This window comes from Phymastichus coffea, unplaced genomic scaffold, assembly GCF_024137745.1.
Source record: "Phymastichus coffea isolate CEN01 unplaced genomic scaffold, Cenicafe_Pcof_1.1 PCOF00065, whole genome shotgun sequence".
In the NCBI taxonomy this organism is placed as follows: domain Eukaryota; kingdom Metazoa; phylum Arthropoda; class Insecta; order Hymenoptera; family Eulophidae; genus Phymastichus; species Phymastichus coffea.
This window is the reverse complement of record NW_026706876.1, coordinates 633,203-648,893: the sequence shown is the minus strand read 5'-3', so window position 1 is coordinate 648,893 and position 15,691 is coordinate 633,203. Positions and strand designations below refer to the sequence as shown.

The 15,691-nt window shown below is 35.2% G+C and overlaps 2 protein-coding genes across 7 annotated transcripts in view; one reads left to right on the top strand and one right to left on the bottom strand.

Annotated features, from left to right (window-relative positions):
* LOC131667397 (protein ST7 homolog) overlaps positions 1–15,691 on the top strand; it is a 172,120-nt gene that overhangs the window by 116,413 nt on the left and 40,016 nt on the right. The gene's annotated exons all lie outside the window — the stretch shown is intronic.
* LOC131667394 (hemicentin-1-like) overlaps positions 1–15,691 on the bottom strand; it is a 36,855-nt gene that overhangs the window by 9,019 nt on the left and 12,145 nt on the right. The window contains exons 2-5 of one of the 3 annotated variants that reach the window (XM_058940777.1): positions 5,420–5,532; positions 1,686–2,030; positions 914–1,225; positions 350–501 (exon numbers count right to left, since the gene is read on the bottom strand). In XM_058940777.1, coding sequence (XP_058796760.1) covers positions 350–501; positions 914–1,225; positions 1,686–1,941 — 720 coding nt within the window. In that variant the 5' untranslated portion in view covers positions 1,942–2,030; positions 5,420–5,532. The remainder of the gene's footprint in view (positions 1–349; positions 502–913; positions 1,226–1,685; positions 2,031–5,419; positions 5,533–15,691) is intronic. The other 2 variants (XM_058940778.1, XM_058940776.1) reach the window with 2 other exon arrangements.

Here is a 15,691-nt window from a genome sequence, read left to right as displayed (position 1 = left end):
TAAACCAGCTTATGTTTTATTTTTATTTTTTTGAAATTTTGAAAAATGTAGTCATATTTGTTAATAGTTTAATTATAAACTATTATTTGAAGTAACTTCAAAAAAAGAAATATTCTTAATCCACAAGTAGTTTGTTTGAATAGTTAAATGTATTTATTTATAGATCGATTAAAAAATCGGTATTTACAGTTCTCACAGCAGAATAATTCTTTGAGTTATAGTATTATTCTGATCATGCCGTTATGGTCAATATTCAAACTCCAAATAAACTGTACATAGCCGTATTTATATGGTAAAAAAAATTCTTTTTACGTTGTACTTATCGATTGATAAAAAAATTAATATTTACAGTCCTCGCCATATGTTTGACTTGATGCGTGCCCTTCCACCAGGTTATTACTGCATGCGGTCGCGAGCCCGAACTCACACACTCGATCTCGTAAGTCCCCAAAGCAGATAGGTATGGAGTTTTATTCGTGATATTGACTACTAGTGGTTTCACTAATTCATAACAAACCATAAAACTTGTTAATACAGAAAACGGAAATTAAACACGAAAACGATTATTTACATTGACCTACACTTTATTGGATAAACATCAACACATTGCACTGATACTATATAAAGATCAAAATAATATTATTCTAAAATAAGAAAATCAATTTAAAAAATAGGTCACGATTTTTAATTTATAGTATTGATGGAAATAGAATTTAATTTACATCGAAGCTATTTTATTGATACGGTTTCTGGTAACAATGGAATATTTAGAAAATCTACAGATTTAGTTCAAAGATTATAGCAAATTAGCCTTTCAATTATTCAATTACCGATGTTACTTAATATAAAAGTAGAATTCATATTATATCCAATATTACTGTAATAATTCAACGACGTAACAATATCAACTCACAATTAACGTTGAGCATAATGTCAGTACTGACAGGCTCGATGAGATCCGTATTGCTCGCCTGGCAGACATATTGTGCACTGAGAAGATCACGAGTGACACGATGCACATCCAATCGATTAACGGCGATTTCATCGTATTCTCGTTTGTAAGTGTCGTCGGTGAGCTTACCATCCCTGTACCATGTTACCTTCGGTGGTGGTGAGCCGCCTTGTACCTCGCATATTAAGACTAACTCACTGTCTTCATTGAAAGGTTGCACACTATGTGCTAAGGTACGTCCACTAGTATAAATCACCGGAGATTGAGGTGGAACTAAGGAAAAAGAAATTGTTAATGACGCTGTAAATAAAAACTTTTCTTTTTCTTCTTTTAATGTAACATTTTTTAATGTTACTTGAATATCTTAATAATCGAACTCGACATTTTACTTGGAATTACATGGATTTTAAATAAAACAGAACCTGTTCATAACTCAGTTGCATTGTACACAGGCAGAAGGAATCGATCTTATTTAAAGAATTTATAATTTCAATAATATACTACTAATAATAATAACAAGCTATCCTTTATAATTCTTATAATCACGTATAATTAATATTTTAGTATTTATTGTTATGTTTTAATAATGAATTAAATGCCTTAAACGATCACCTCTATACATCCATGAATTTTTCATAAATGTATAATATGATGAGCAGTGTTGAAAACTGCGTTATTCTCGAGCACTGATTCTTTGGATTTATTGTAAACAGAAAATAAATGGGCTACTCACCAACGACCGTAAGATTGACGTGTCGATTCCTCGTTGGATTATTCCTATAATCAAGTCTACACTTGTAAAGCCCTGCATCCTCAGGCATGAGCTTGTCGATGCGCAGCTCGGCCCGACGATTGACAAACGTAACAGTGGCACGATCGGCAAGTACATTCGGATTGGACCACTGCCTGCCACGATTCAGTGGACTGCTACGAGCGTCCACGCTGTAGATCGGTGAACCATCGTTCTCCGATCTGTACCAGAACAGCATGAATGCCTCTTCGCCACGTGCGCCAGCTGTTATCTCACAAGGCAGTTTCGCACTGTAGCCCGCCACCGACGTCACCTGCGTCACCGGGACTGCAAGCATACACACATACACAGCATGCAAAAATGTTTACTTCAGTTTTTCGTATAGATGAATGAACAATTAATTATTTGTCGACGATAATTTTTATTTTTTATAATGCGTACTACACCGTTATGAATGGATATATTGAATGTTAAATAGATTTTTGCAATGTGATGATTTCAATCAAGAAGATTACAATAACGAGAATTGACGCATCCAAAAGAATATTAGACTAAAGGCAACAATAAAAACACCGTATTCAAAGCTTCAACAGTGATTAACCTCGATCTGGCGAAAATGTAAACTACTTATTGAACCTTCTTATTATACTGTTGAAAATGGTGACTTGGCCAACGAATAACGTGGTGCTCTAAATATGCACAAAGGTACGATTGCTGATATGGAACATCAGGTGCTTTGTGAACTATAAGCAACGCAATTACTTGAAAATCGCAAGCTTCACCAGATACAGAGAAAACTCAACAACGCATCAAAAGACGTTTCACTAAAAGATTAGATGCACTGCCACAAAAACCCTGTTACGTTTCAAGCCCACGGCTGACAAAAGAATTTCTGTTTGCATTAAAATAAATGGCATACGTGCATTTTTCGTCAGAAAATGAAGAAATATCTCAAAGCTAAATTTTCGAATAGAACACATGAATATTCAAACGCTATTTGCTTTTACATACTTCATCATACAATTCACTCATAAAATAAAATCGCCATTCCAATTTTCCAGCCTCCCCCGCGCATTATTTACCTCGTCCTTGTGGAATGAAATATCAATAAAAGGTAGCTGCCCTGCGGCGACTACTTGATGTAGAAGCCTCTGTCACATAAAAATTGATCATTGCCTCTTTAAAAGGCAAAAAAATTAAGCCAATCCATAACGCAAGACATCGAATAAAAAACGCAAAAAGTAAAGTCGTAATACATCGCACGCTCGATTCGAGTGAATCTTTGGATGGAAAAAGCCACAAGAGGCAAGAGAATATTAACGACGCTATAACGCGTAGAGAGAGAGAGAGAGAGAGAGAGAGAGAGAGAGAGAGAGAGAGAGAGAGACGAACCTGAGGGGGAGCGAAAAGAGAGGTTGGCCAATTGATCGCTCGGCCCTCGAATTTATGCGCTCGCTTGAACGGCCTTTATTAGCCTTCGCGGATCTCATCAATCGTAACCGCAAAGTCTCTCTCTCTCTCTCTCACTCTTTGTTTAACTTCAGCAGCAGCACCATTAGTTTATATGCAAGTAGAACGTCGACGGCCTTACGAGTATCGTTGAATTACTGGTGGGAAATTGTTTGGTATTGGTAAACATCGTTTCGCCAATTGATTGGCGGTATACAGCAGCTATTCTCTATAGTTCAAATCGTTGAAGAAGTCTACGTTTTGTACAATAATACTCCAATGGTTGGCAAGCTCCATTTTGTGAATACCCATCAATTCTACAAAGTGTGATTCTATATAAAAATTCTAGAAGTTTCTAAAAATACAAAAAATGTGGAAAATTTACTTTCTACAGGGAATCAATGCAATTGTACGTTAATAATCAAATATTGTGTAGAGTTATATATTATTTTTATAATATTCATCTTCAGATAATCACTTAGAATTGTTAAATCATTTAATCGATTGTTTCAAAGCATACTTTATTGTTTTTATAGTTACGTGATGAAAGAGATTCTATCGCAAATTACGAGGAATTTAAAAAGTTTAGATTATTTAAAAGTATTCTTGTTTATGTTTTTCACGGATAATTTTTGGAAAATTGAAAAGTTTTAGAGAATCAGTTGTTTCATTCTGTCGTTAAGACTTAAACGATAAGAAATAATCATATCTATCATTATGTTACACATAGTTAAATATTAATATATATTTTCTACGTTAAAAACAACATCGTATAACAAAAGAATTTCCTAAATATCGCGTTCTACGTGGCGACTAATTAATCAAAATGGATAGAAGCCGCGAGTACGCAGCAAACAAACTCATGGCACGGCCTCACGAATAAAACGAAACAATGCACTTAGGGGAAGGTTACGCGCACGGTAGTACTTCGAGGTCCAATTTCAAGCTCGTGCCGGCACTACAGGCCGATTTCCCATTTCGCTTCCTACGCAATCCCTTGTTCACCCGGAGAACTTCGCGCGCAATGAATGAAACAAAGATGGACCGCGCCACCTGAGATTAATCACGCTGCTTTTATTTCGCGCGTATAAGGCATCATGTATAGTCCGGGAGCTGGGTAACATCCCTTATGCAATAAACTTGCCAAAGTTGAAAATCGATTATTCTTATGTATATTCAGCCCCCGAATACGAATCCGCAAGTCAATTTTTCAACAAACGCGTAGAACATTGTATAAAATACAATTATTTAAACATTTTACCAAAAACTCGTTTATTCATACTGGGAAAATTTTTTTTAGAAAATATCACTTATTTTAAGACGAAAATATCATTAAGATGTGCAACTTTTTCGTAAAATGTATATTTTGAAAGTTATAGATATTTAAATGCCCGAAATTTGACGTTTTATACCAACTTTGAGTGTTAATAACTTTTGACCTGATCAATAATTTTTAAACTGAGAAAAAACGACTTATTCTTAGATACTTACTCTATAAATTGGCTTAGTGAAACATTAGATGCACTATACCGATTTAAAAAACTTGTACAGTACGAATAAACCATTTTTTGATAAATTGTTTAAACAATTGCATTTTAAACAATGTTCTACGCTTTTTTCGAAAAATTGACTTGCGGGTTCGATTTCAAGGGCTCGAAATACATAAGAATAATCGGTATTCAGCTTTGACAAACTTATTACATACGGGATGGTACCCACTCCCGAACTAGTATACAGTAGAACACGCTACCTGCCTTAAATCTTATTTTCGCTGCTGATTTCTTCTACACTGCGTTTTCGTGTGCACCAGGTATTAATGTGATTAATCGCTGGTGTAAGCTTCATCCTATCGTGTCGCGGAATACCGAGTAGCCGCGAGTACACATAAGCCAAGGAATTCGGCAATAATCAATTCCCAAATCGCGCATTGACTCGCGTATCAGATGTGGCTCGACCGCGATGTCCGGACGATTTGTGATCATGTAAAAAGTAAATACTCGAATAGAAAATATGATACAAACGAGATAACAAAAGTGCACGAACAATCTACGCTACTCGCAATGAAAACGAATCGGCAATTGTTGCTGGTAAACCAATTTGTATCCAATATGGGTATCGATAAAAACTACGTGCAATAACGTTTCCATTAAAAAGAAATTATGTGAGCTACTTCCACGAGATTACAAGTTTTTCGCAAAGCAGAAGCGACAAAAAAAAGTTGCATAAACGATTTTTATGAACTCGTAAAAAATGTTGCTAGCGCTTACAAACAAAAACTTGGGCACAATATACTTATCAGCTTCCTCGTTTATCCGTGGTTCGCGTGTATCTGAGCCGTTAACCACCACCACCAGTCAATCGCGAAATGGGCTAGACGAACCTATAAAGCAACAGCAGCAGTGAGAAACGTCGTATTTACGACGAAAGTGATGAGAAGAAGAATGTTTTGCAAATGATTACTCAGCGTAGAAAGTACAGTCTTTAACAGCGGCATATTTGATTGAGGAGTGAGTAACTAATGAACCGTAGCATATACATTGAATATCCTTCAATAATGAGATCATCATTGATTTCACTGTTTCTACACGCTGACAGAAAAATATTGATTTATCGGTTTAAGTTTCGCCTCGTCATAAATGTTGGATAAGCCAAGTCTGCGCGTCGATTGATAATTACTTGAAAATAAGATGCGACTTGTACAAGCAAGACACGAAGCACAGCCGGTCCGCGGCTCTCGCGAATAAGCGGAAAGGCGGTAGCATAGCAATATCGCCAAGTTCGTAAATTAAAAATTGCGCGAGGCCAACTCGCGAAAGTTTCGTTGGAAGCAAGCAATGCGCTCTGCCTCATTAAAGTCTTGAACTGACCCTCTTCGGAACTTGCGCCAGGACTAAGAATTATTAAAGCGCACGATGGTGACGAACCGGCGAGGTAAAATTAAAAAAAATGAAAAGAAAAGAGAAAAAGGTGCGAGAGAGATGAGGGATGAAACGAGATTCTCGAGGGAGCAGTTGCGAGCATAAACGGAATTTGGCGAGAGAGAAAACGACGTAATTGCGAAGTGAAGCGGTCTAAAGAAAATAATCTCATTAAAGTTTTACAATTCCTCGTTACTCTTATATAGCAGCTACTCCGCGCACAACGCGATAAAAATTCTCCACTCCATCTCCCCGGATATGCATTTGTTTCCTTTGTTCGTCAGTTTTCTAGCTTTGACAGAGCGATTACCGGTTAATAATGGAGCTTAAACAACATACCGCTTCAGATAACCATCCAGAAGACATTTTTATCATGTCAACGAAAACTCGTAATTAACGCTCCTCTATCACTCCAGCAAGACAAAAACATCGTACGAATGGTGCTATAATTGTTTCAGCACTGGGAGTTGTACTCGCGTTATTCTTCAACGTTACACACACACACACACACACACACACACACACATCGGATCGATTACATTGGCTCGGCCCAAGGAACACTGCACTTGCTCCGACCATTTCTTCTATCTCGATGGGCCAATTCAGGTGTATTTCACCGGACAATTGGGAAAGTGCTCTTAAAGAAAACAAACGAAATAGAGCAGAATCTCCTGCTTTATTCACGCAGAGACGAATGGGATGACATGAACAAACACTTGTGAGTTTGATTTTGCTTATCGGTATTTTCAAATTTAAATGCATTGAAATTTTTTTTATATCGAAGGTAGACGTTGGATAATCACTTACTAATAATGATCTTTTCAATATCTTGTCTTCTACCGAAGAAAATAATATCTAGATCACCGACCTACTCTTCAAAAAATAAATTAATGCCATCTTTAAAACAGAAGACACTCCATGTTTTATGACCGGATGTAAGGAAAAAGATGTGAATTCCATTGCATTGTGTGAATAACATAAACTACATTCGAACTATGGTTCACCAGGAATATTAGTATTGCTCGTATCTTTCCAATCCATAAAACACGAGAAAAATGGTTCGGAATAAAATGAAAGCAATATGCGTTACTATCTAAAACACATCTTCGCTATTTTTTCAATCCTTCCACATTTTTATTTAGCTCCATATTTCAATCTGCTCGCGTCCTTATTTTATAGAGTACGAAGCCCACTGAAAAATGCATGAATAGAAGACAACTAAAACTGAAAGAGGAGCGCACAAAGAAACACTCAAATTACATTTATTATAGTTCCGCAAGAGTAGAGGAATGGCAAAATAATCAAAGAACAAAAAAAGAGAAATATATAAAATAGAAAGGTGCAGATGTTGCTCGAGAAAAGAGAAAATAAAATTAAAAGGTAAACTGAGAAGCGGTTCATTTTTTTTTTATTTCGCCTTGTAACGCATCAATTTGAATTACTCAAATTTTGTGTAAGTAAGTAAGTGGGGAGTCGTTCCATGTACGCGCTCTATTATATAAGCCCCTCTCTAACGCTGCTCGCTCTCCTTTGCTCGGTTGCCACTCAGCGAGAAACACCACAGAAGGCGGGACCTTCTGACTTACAACTATTTGACGACATTCCAACGGCTATCTTCTGCGACAGAATCCGTTCTGGGATCAAGATAATTTCACTGCTTGTGTTGCAAGATATGCTAGTGCAGTTTAGTGATTACCTCCTATATTGGGAATTGTGACGAGACAAGCCAAGTTTCGCTTTTCTTCTCAGTTTTGAGATTACTTGGCAGCTATAAATATTCAATATTCATGTGACGAGATGTGTGGCATAGAAGAACCGAGCATTGCGAGCGAAGAACCATGAGCATCTTAGTGTGAGCTAATCTTTTATTATGTATCCGAGTTGACGAACCGTAGTTTGAATGTTAAATATGGAAATGTTTTGATTTTAATCTATACATCTCAGGTCTCACCGGGAGAGTGTGAGCATGTTTCATTTATTGATTTTAACTAAATAAATAGTTTTATAAGTTCTGAGTTAAATTCTAATAAACTTCATTTCTTGTTATTTGGTTCAATCTGATTGCCCGAGTCTTGCTCTACCGACTTAACTATTTTAAGTTAACTAATTTATCTTTTATATCATTTTCTCTTTTATATATATTTATATCAAATAAAATAAATTTACATTGGCACCCAACGGTTATGTAACTCACGTAATTTTAATAAAATGAATGGCTGACGATTTGAACTATGTGACAAGGTCTGGAAGAAAGACAACGAAAATATTTCCTAATTCTATTTTGTTTTCCAAACGAACGAGAAAGAACAAGTCAACAATGAATGTTGTACCCGATGACCCACGCTTGGAGCAGAGGCAGCGCGAGGAAGCGCAAAGGCATCGCGATGAAGTGGCACATTTAGAGCGGCTTGTAAATGTTGAGTTCGAGAGAGCCAACGGCCTGGTCGAGCAGGTAGATCAGCTACAGCGAGAGCTGGACGCTGCTCGTGTTCTGCATGAAAATCAATCTGAAAACATTGTCGCTCCGCCACAGTCTATACCTCAAGATGCGCAACGATCGAACAACGAACGGGGTGATGTGCTTGCGGACGTTTTGGCGATTTTGGGAAATTCAGGTACAAATCATATTGATGTTAAAATCCCTGAGTTTTCTGACGAGGATACTCAAAATCCCCTTGAGTTTTTGGACGGACTCGAACGATATTTTCGTTTCAAACAAATTTTTGAAAATAGAAAAATAAATATTGTAGGTGTTATTCTTCACGGTAAAGCGCGCGATTGGTATGAACTACAACCTGACTTTTCGGATTACCCGTCGTTCAAGGTTGCTTTTATTAAAAAATTTTATACTATTCCTATTCAAGTAAAAATTAAAAGTAAATGGTTATCGAGAAAATTTAGCAAAGAGAGAGATGGAAATTTGCAGTCTTACTTTTTTGCACAAAGAAAACAAGCAAAGTTTTTAATGCCACCTATGTCAGATTTTGAGATGAATCATAATATAGTATTACAAATGCCCTATCAGGCTCGACAATCTTTAGCTTCAGTTGCTTGTGATGATTCGAATTCAATTGTTGCCACGTTGTCGACTCTTGACACTCTTTTCATGGAAAGGAAAAATCAATTTAATAACTATAAAAACAATCAAAATAATCAACAACAAGATTGGCAAAATTTTAAAGTACAAAGTATGTACGCTAATCAAAGTAGAAATCGTGGTCGTTATGGTAGAGGTCGTGGTCGCGTAAATAGAGATCGTAATCATTTTCAGGGTCCGTATGAGGATCATCATAAATGTAATTGTTTACAAAACTCTAATGGTCGGTTGCACGGCCAGAGTTTGAATTCGAATCAAGCTACAATGAATTTGCCTGATCTATCACATCCCCCGCCAAACTATCAAAATGGGAATAATAATAATAATAATCAGGTTTCAAACAATAATTTAAACTCAGTATAGACGTATTGAACTCTGACCCGCCAATGCGTCTATATCACGAATTAGAAAACGATTTATCATATGGAGTAGTTAATGATAAGGGTCAAATTGAGAACATAAACAAAAGAATACCTGCTTCACCACGCATTATGATTAATATTTTGAATAGCTCTGTTTGGAGTTTAGTGGATAGTGGGAGCCAAATTACTGCTATTTCAGAAAACTATTATAATAAATTAAAAATTGACTTTGAATTATTAGAACTTCCAGTTTCAAATGTAGTTGTCTCAACAGCAATAGGAAAAAAATCAACTAATATAAAAAAACAAATTTTGTTGCACATAAAAATCCATAATTTTCAAATTGCACATTATTTTCTAGTTGTGCCTTTTTTGTCTACTGATATTATTCTGGGAAATGATTTTAATTTAAGGGCTGGTTTGGTGATTGATTATTGGAAGACACAGCTTAGAATTAAACATGAAATTATACCATCTGAAATCATAAAATTTGAAAAATGTGATTTAGAAAGAATCATACTATCAAATAAAGATGAAGTGACGTGTATTCATATTGTTCGAATAGATAAAGAAAAATTTCAAATTAATAATGTAAATGAATCAAATTATCTGCTTGAAGATAAGAATGAAGCGCGAAATAAAAATAAAAATAATGAAATAAATGAAATTATAACGAGTGAAAAAATAAATACGTATAATATTAATATGTTTATGAATCAAGCAGAAGAAAGTTTATTATGTATAAATAGTGATTGCCATCAAAATGATAAAGATAAAATATTATGTAAAAACGATAGTATGACTCTTAATGAAAAATTAAAAAACATAGTTTTATTGAATAAGAATTTGAACGAAAATGAAAAGAGTGTTTTCCGACAATTATTGAATAAATATGAGAAACTTTTCTCAAACAAAACAGGTTGTGCAATAGGTTATGAACATAAATTAAAATTAGCTAAACCAAATCTGAAAATTAATAGACATTATTCAGTGCCTTTGGAATTTAGAAAACCTCTTGCACTTGTTATTAAGGAGATGTTGGATCAAAGTATTATAGAGCCTGCTATTAGTCAATATTGTAATCCAATTAGGATAGTTATGAAATCGGATAAAACTCTTAGAATATGCCTAGACGCACGACAGTTAAATGATTGTATAGAGGATGATCATGAATCTCCTCCAATTATAGCTGAAATGTTGCAACAATTTTTTGAATGTAAATTTTTCTCAAAAATAGATTTAACTAATAGTTATTGGCAGGTAATGTTACATAAGGACTCGAGACCGTTGACAGCTTTTAGATTTGAGGGAAAAATGTATCAATGGATAAGAGTGCCATTTGGTGTTAAAACCGCTGGAAGCGCTCTTATAAGAGCTTTTAACATAGCCATGTTAACTCCTCTTTCACAAGATTTTAAATTTTTAGTTGATTCAAATGAAAATTGTTGTGATGATCCTTTTGATATTTATACAAACTCGCAGACTTATATTGATGATACTGTTGTCGCAACAAGGAGTTTCAATAGACACGTACAAATCCTTCAAATTATTTTCCAAAAATTGCTTCAAAGTAATTTTACGGTTAGAATTGATAAAACTGAATTGTTTTAAACTGAAATATTGTTTTTGGGGTTTCGTTTGTATACAAAAGGCATAGAGCCGAGTCTTGAAAGAGTAAGGGAGATAGTTGACTTTGAGCCGCCCGAAAACCAAAATCAATTACAATCTTTCTTTGGTATGTGTAACTACTATAGAAGATTTATAATAGCACATAATTCATATATTACACCTTTTCGCGATTTATTAAAAAAAGACTCATTATGGATTTGGACTGATAAGCATACGGAAAATTTTGAGAAGTTAAAAAAGAACTTTTTGAATGCAGTGTGTTTGAATCACATAAATCCTAATGCTAAGTTGAAGGTACAATGCGACGGAAGTTTGATGGGAATAGGCGGTATTTTGTATCAGTTAGATGAGAATGAAAGTCACTGTATTGTGTCCATAGCCAGTCGTTGTCTCACATCTGAGGAATCGCGATATACGACGACTGAGATCGAGTTGCTCGCAATTGTGTATTCGGTGACAAAATTTAGATGTTACCTGATTGGGACTAGATTTGATATAGTTACGGATCATAAAGGCTTAATTTTTATGTTATCCACTGTTTATCATAACTCTCGCTTAATCAGGTGGACTCTTTTGTTGCAGCAATATATGTTTGACATTAAGTATTGCAAAGGTGTTGATAATGTCGCGGCAGATTTTATCAGTAGAAATCCAAATGGAAAATTTCGTACACAAATCAGTGATAGGTTGTTTATTAATCTGCTTAATCAATTTACACTGCCATATTTAGAAAATGAGATCTCTCCATTGTTAATATTGTCAATTAACAATCGTGATATCTCATTAAAATCAGTTTTAAAAAACTTGCAAAATGAGCAAAGTACTGATAGGGTTTGTAGAGATATAATAGATAGCTTGAACAAACAAACAAATCAGAAATTGAGTGAGAATTTCCATGTATATGAAAACATACTTTTTCACAGTGAAAATAAAATCAGCAATTTTCGCATAGTCATACCACTGGTTTTGAAACAAGGTTTAATAGAGCATACACATAGGAAGCTTGGTCACCCGGGAGTATTTAAGACGCTTATGTATATGAAGCGATTTTATTACTGGAGGTTTATGCATCGAGATATAAAAAGTTTCGTCTTGTCATGCGATCTCTGTCAGCGAGTTAAGTACCTGTCGGTCGCGATGGAGGGTCCATATAACCTTGTGACTTCTGAATTTCCTTCAGACTTGGTTACCGTGGATTTTTATGGACCCCTCCCTCGCGCCCGGGGGGGAATGGAGTACTTGTTCGTCGTACTTGATGCTTTCTCAAAGCTTGTGAGGCTCTACCCTATGAAAAGAGCAACAACTTTAGCTTCAGTCAATAAAATCATTAAAGAATATATACCGGAATGTGGCAAGCCCAAAAAGATTTTAAGTGATAATGGCACGCAGTTTACCTCAAACCGATGGATAAACCCATTGGAGGAAATAGGCGTGAAAGTACTATTTAGTAGTATTCGCCATCCTCAGTCTAACCCTACAGAGCGCGTCATGCGGGAAATTGGTCGCCTTTTTAGAACTTTTTGTGTGAAAAGGCATACAACATGGATAGACTCGGTTAAAACAATAGAAAATTTACTAAATATTACCACCCATTATAGTACAAACTTTGCTCCCATAGAATTACATTTCGGACAGCATGTTAAGGATGAGATATCTAAGATTGTAAAGTTTCCATCTCCTCAACCAATTGATAAGGCGTTAATGATTACATTAGCAAGAGATAATATTCTGAGAAACTTTCAAAGAAGAAAGAAAAATCAAAGAAATAAAATATCTAAAGTAGTCTTGAACGTAAACGATTTGGTGATGTTGAGAGTCAGGCACTTATCAAATGCGCTTGACAAAGTCACACAAAAATTTTTTCACCTATATGAGGGGCCGTATAGAATCTCGAGAGTTATTGGCGAGAATGCTTTCCTTTTGGTTGATCCAAATGATCCATCAATCGAGAAGGGTACCTTTAATCGCCTCAATCTTCGCAAGTACAAAAATGCTGTGAATCAGAGTTCTTTATGCGTTGCCTTTCCGATTTCCTCGCAAAGTCTTTGCTATACCTTGCTGGACTAACGAATTATATTTTAAGTGAAATGTTTGATTTGTTTTGTGCGTATGAGTATGAGTGAGTTTATCTTGTGAAATGAATGACTGAAATGTAGTATGCTATGAATGTGTATGATGTTAAGTGCATGTATGATGATGAATGTCTTAAAAACAGATAGATTGAAATGTATTATCATGATCGAGATATGATGAATTTGTGAAAATGAGAATTATATTCGAAAACCTATAAAGGGACAAAAGAAGAATGATATGATTAAATATGTATTGCTTTAAGCGATATCACGTGTACACCTATGTAATTACGAGAATATTTATTATATTATGTAAAATTAACTTGCGCTAATTACTCCGGAGTTATTTTTTAAGTCGACTTAGAATAGTATAAATAAGGGTTAACTATGTGGTGTGAAATTTGAGGTGTATTAAAGTAATTATAAGATTTAGCTCTAATGCATCCACTGAAATACGGAGCATTTTGTTCCTGCGATTCGTTCTAAATCTACGGAGCATATGTAACGCATCAATTTGAATTACTCAAATTTTGTGTAAGTAAGTAAGTGGGGAGTCGTTCCATGTACGCGCTCTATTATATAAGCCCCTCTCTAACGCTGCTCGCTCTCCTTTGCTCGGTTGCCACTCAGCGAGAAACACCACAGAAGGCGGGACCTTCTGACTTACAACTATTTGACGACATTCCAACGGCTATCTTCTGCGACAGAATCCGTTCTGGGATCAAGATAATTTCACTGCTTGTGTTGCAAGATATGCTAGTGCAGTTTAGTGATTACCTCCTATATTGGGAATTGTGACGAGACAAGCCAAGTTTCGCTTTTCTTCTCAGTTTTGAGATTACTTGGCAGCTATAAATATTCAATATTCATGTGACGAGATGTGTGGCATAGAAGAACCGAGCATTGCGAGCGAAGAACCATGAGCATCTTAGTGTGAAATAATCTTTTATTATGTATCCGAGTTGACGAACCGTAGTTTGAATGTTAAATATGGAAATGTTTTGATTTTAATCTATACATCTCAGGTCTCACCGGGAGAGTGTGAGCATGTTTCATTTATTGATTTTAACTAAATAAATAGTTTTATAAGTTCTGAGTTAAATTCTAATAAACTTCATTTCTTGTTATTTGGTTCAATCTGATTGCCCGAGTCTTGCTCTACCGACTTAACTATTTTAAGTTAACTAATTTATCTTTTATATCATTTTCTCTTTTATATATATTTATATCAAATAAAATAAATTTACAGCCTCCTCGCGTGACCTTAATTTGGTTGACCTAATAAAGCAGCGCCAACGTTTGAACTCGTTACGGGGTTCAAGAGAGGGAGAGAGAGAGAGTTCAATCAGTGCAGATGTTTTCATTTACGGGAATGATTCACAAACGAAAAAAGAATTCGCAGAATAGAACGCTCCAAATTGCTTGTTACTGCGTTCGTTAGCTGCAAATCATTATTTCTGTTGTTCATCGACAGAAAAAAAATTAAACTTTTAGTTGCGCCTCTGCAACGAATTTTTTAATCTTGATGTATCTTCTACATTAAAATCTAAAATTATTCGGTTTTAAAAGCTCATCTCAAAATTCAGACAGTGAACTGAATCACTATCACTCATTTAGTTTACTGTTGGTTGGACTCTTCAGTAAGGATTCAACAGTATTCCTTGGAAGCCGAGTCACTGCTCATTTCATCTTTATATGAAATGAGCAGTGGCTTGTTATATACTTGATTGCGCAACATCTAGCAGCTAGGCTTCTAAAAAATACTGTCGGATCCTTACTGAGAAATCCAATCAAACAGTAAGGACGAAATACTTTCTAATTTTTTAAGAGTGATAGTGATTCATTTCATTGTCAGAATTTTGGAACTAGCCCGAAAATAACTGAATAAATTTGTAATTTATGATTAAATGACGATCTGCAATATTTTAATTTTTATTTCAATTAAGATTAGCGCCTTAGCTTTTTGCATTTTATAGATACAAGTCTGAAATATATTGAACCGTAAATAACTAAGATTCCATAAATAATGTGAATTATTAGATATGGATAAACTTTTTTTACTGAAAAAACTTTTCGATGAAAATCTTTGCTAAAAATACAAAAAATTAAATTTTTTTACGCTGAGCTTACTGTCAAATTGAAAAGTTATTACTCATTAAAATGGACAAAACCTAAAATACGAACAATAATATTCTAAAGAGAAATCACGTATACAATGCCAATCCTGAATGCTTGCAAGAACGGTAATTATATTAAAATTTTACTCGGCATAATTGTGAAGTAGAAGTGACAGTCTATCCGGGGAACAAGGTGCAAAAATATTTTTATCTTTTCCAACGCGTTTGCTTGCTTGGCTCACGCAACCGGATGAAAATGTGAAGAAAAACACCAGGCGTGAGAGAATTGCAGAAACCTTTTTCCTTCTTTGGTTTTTCAAAGACCGATGCTAGCGTCAACCCCT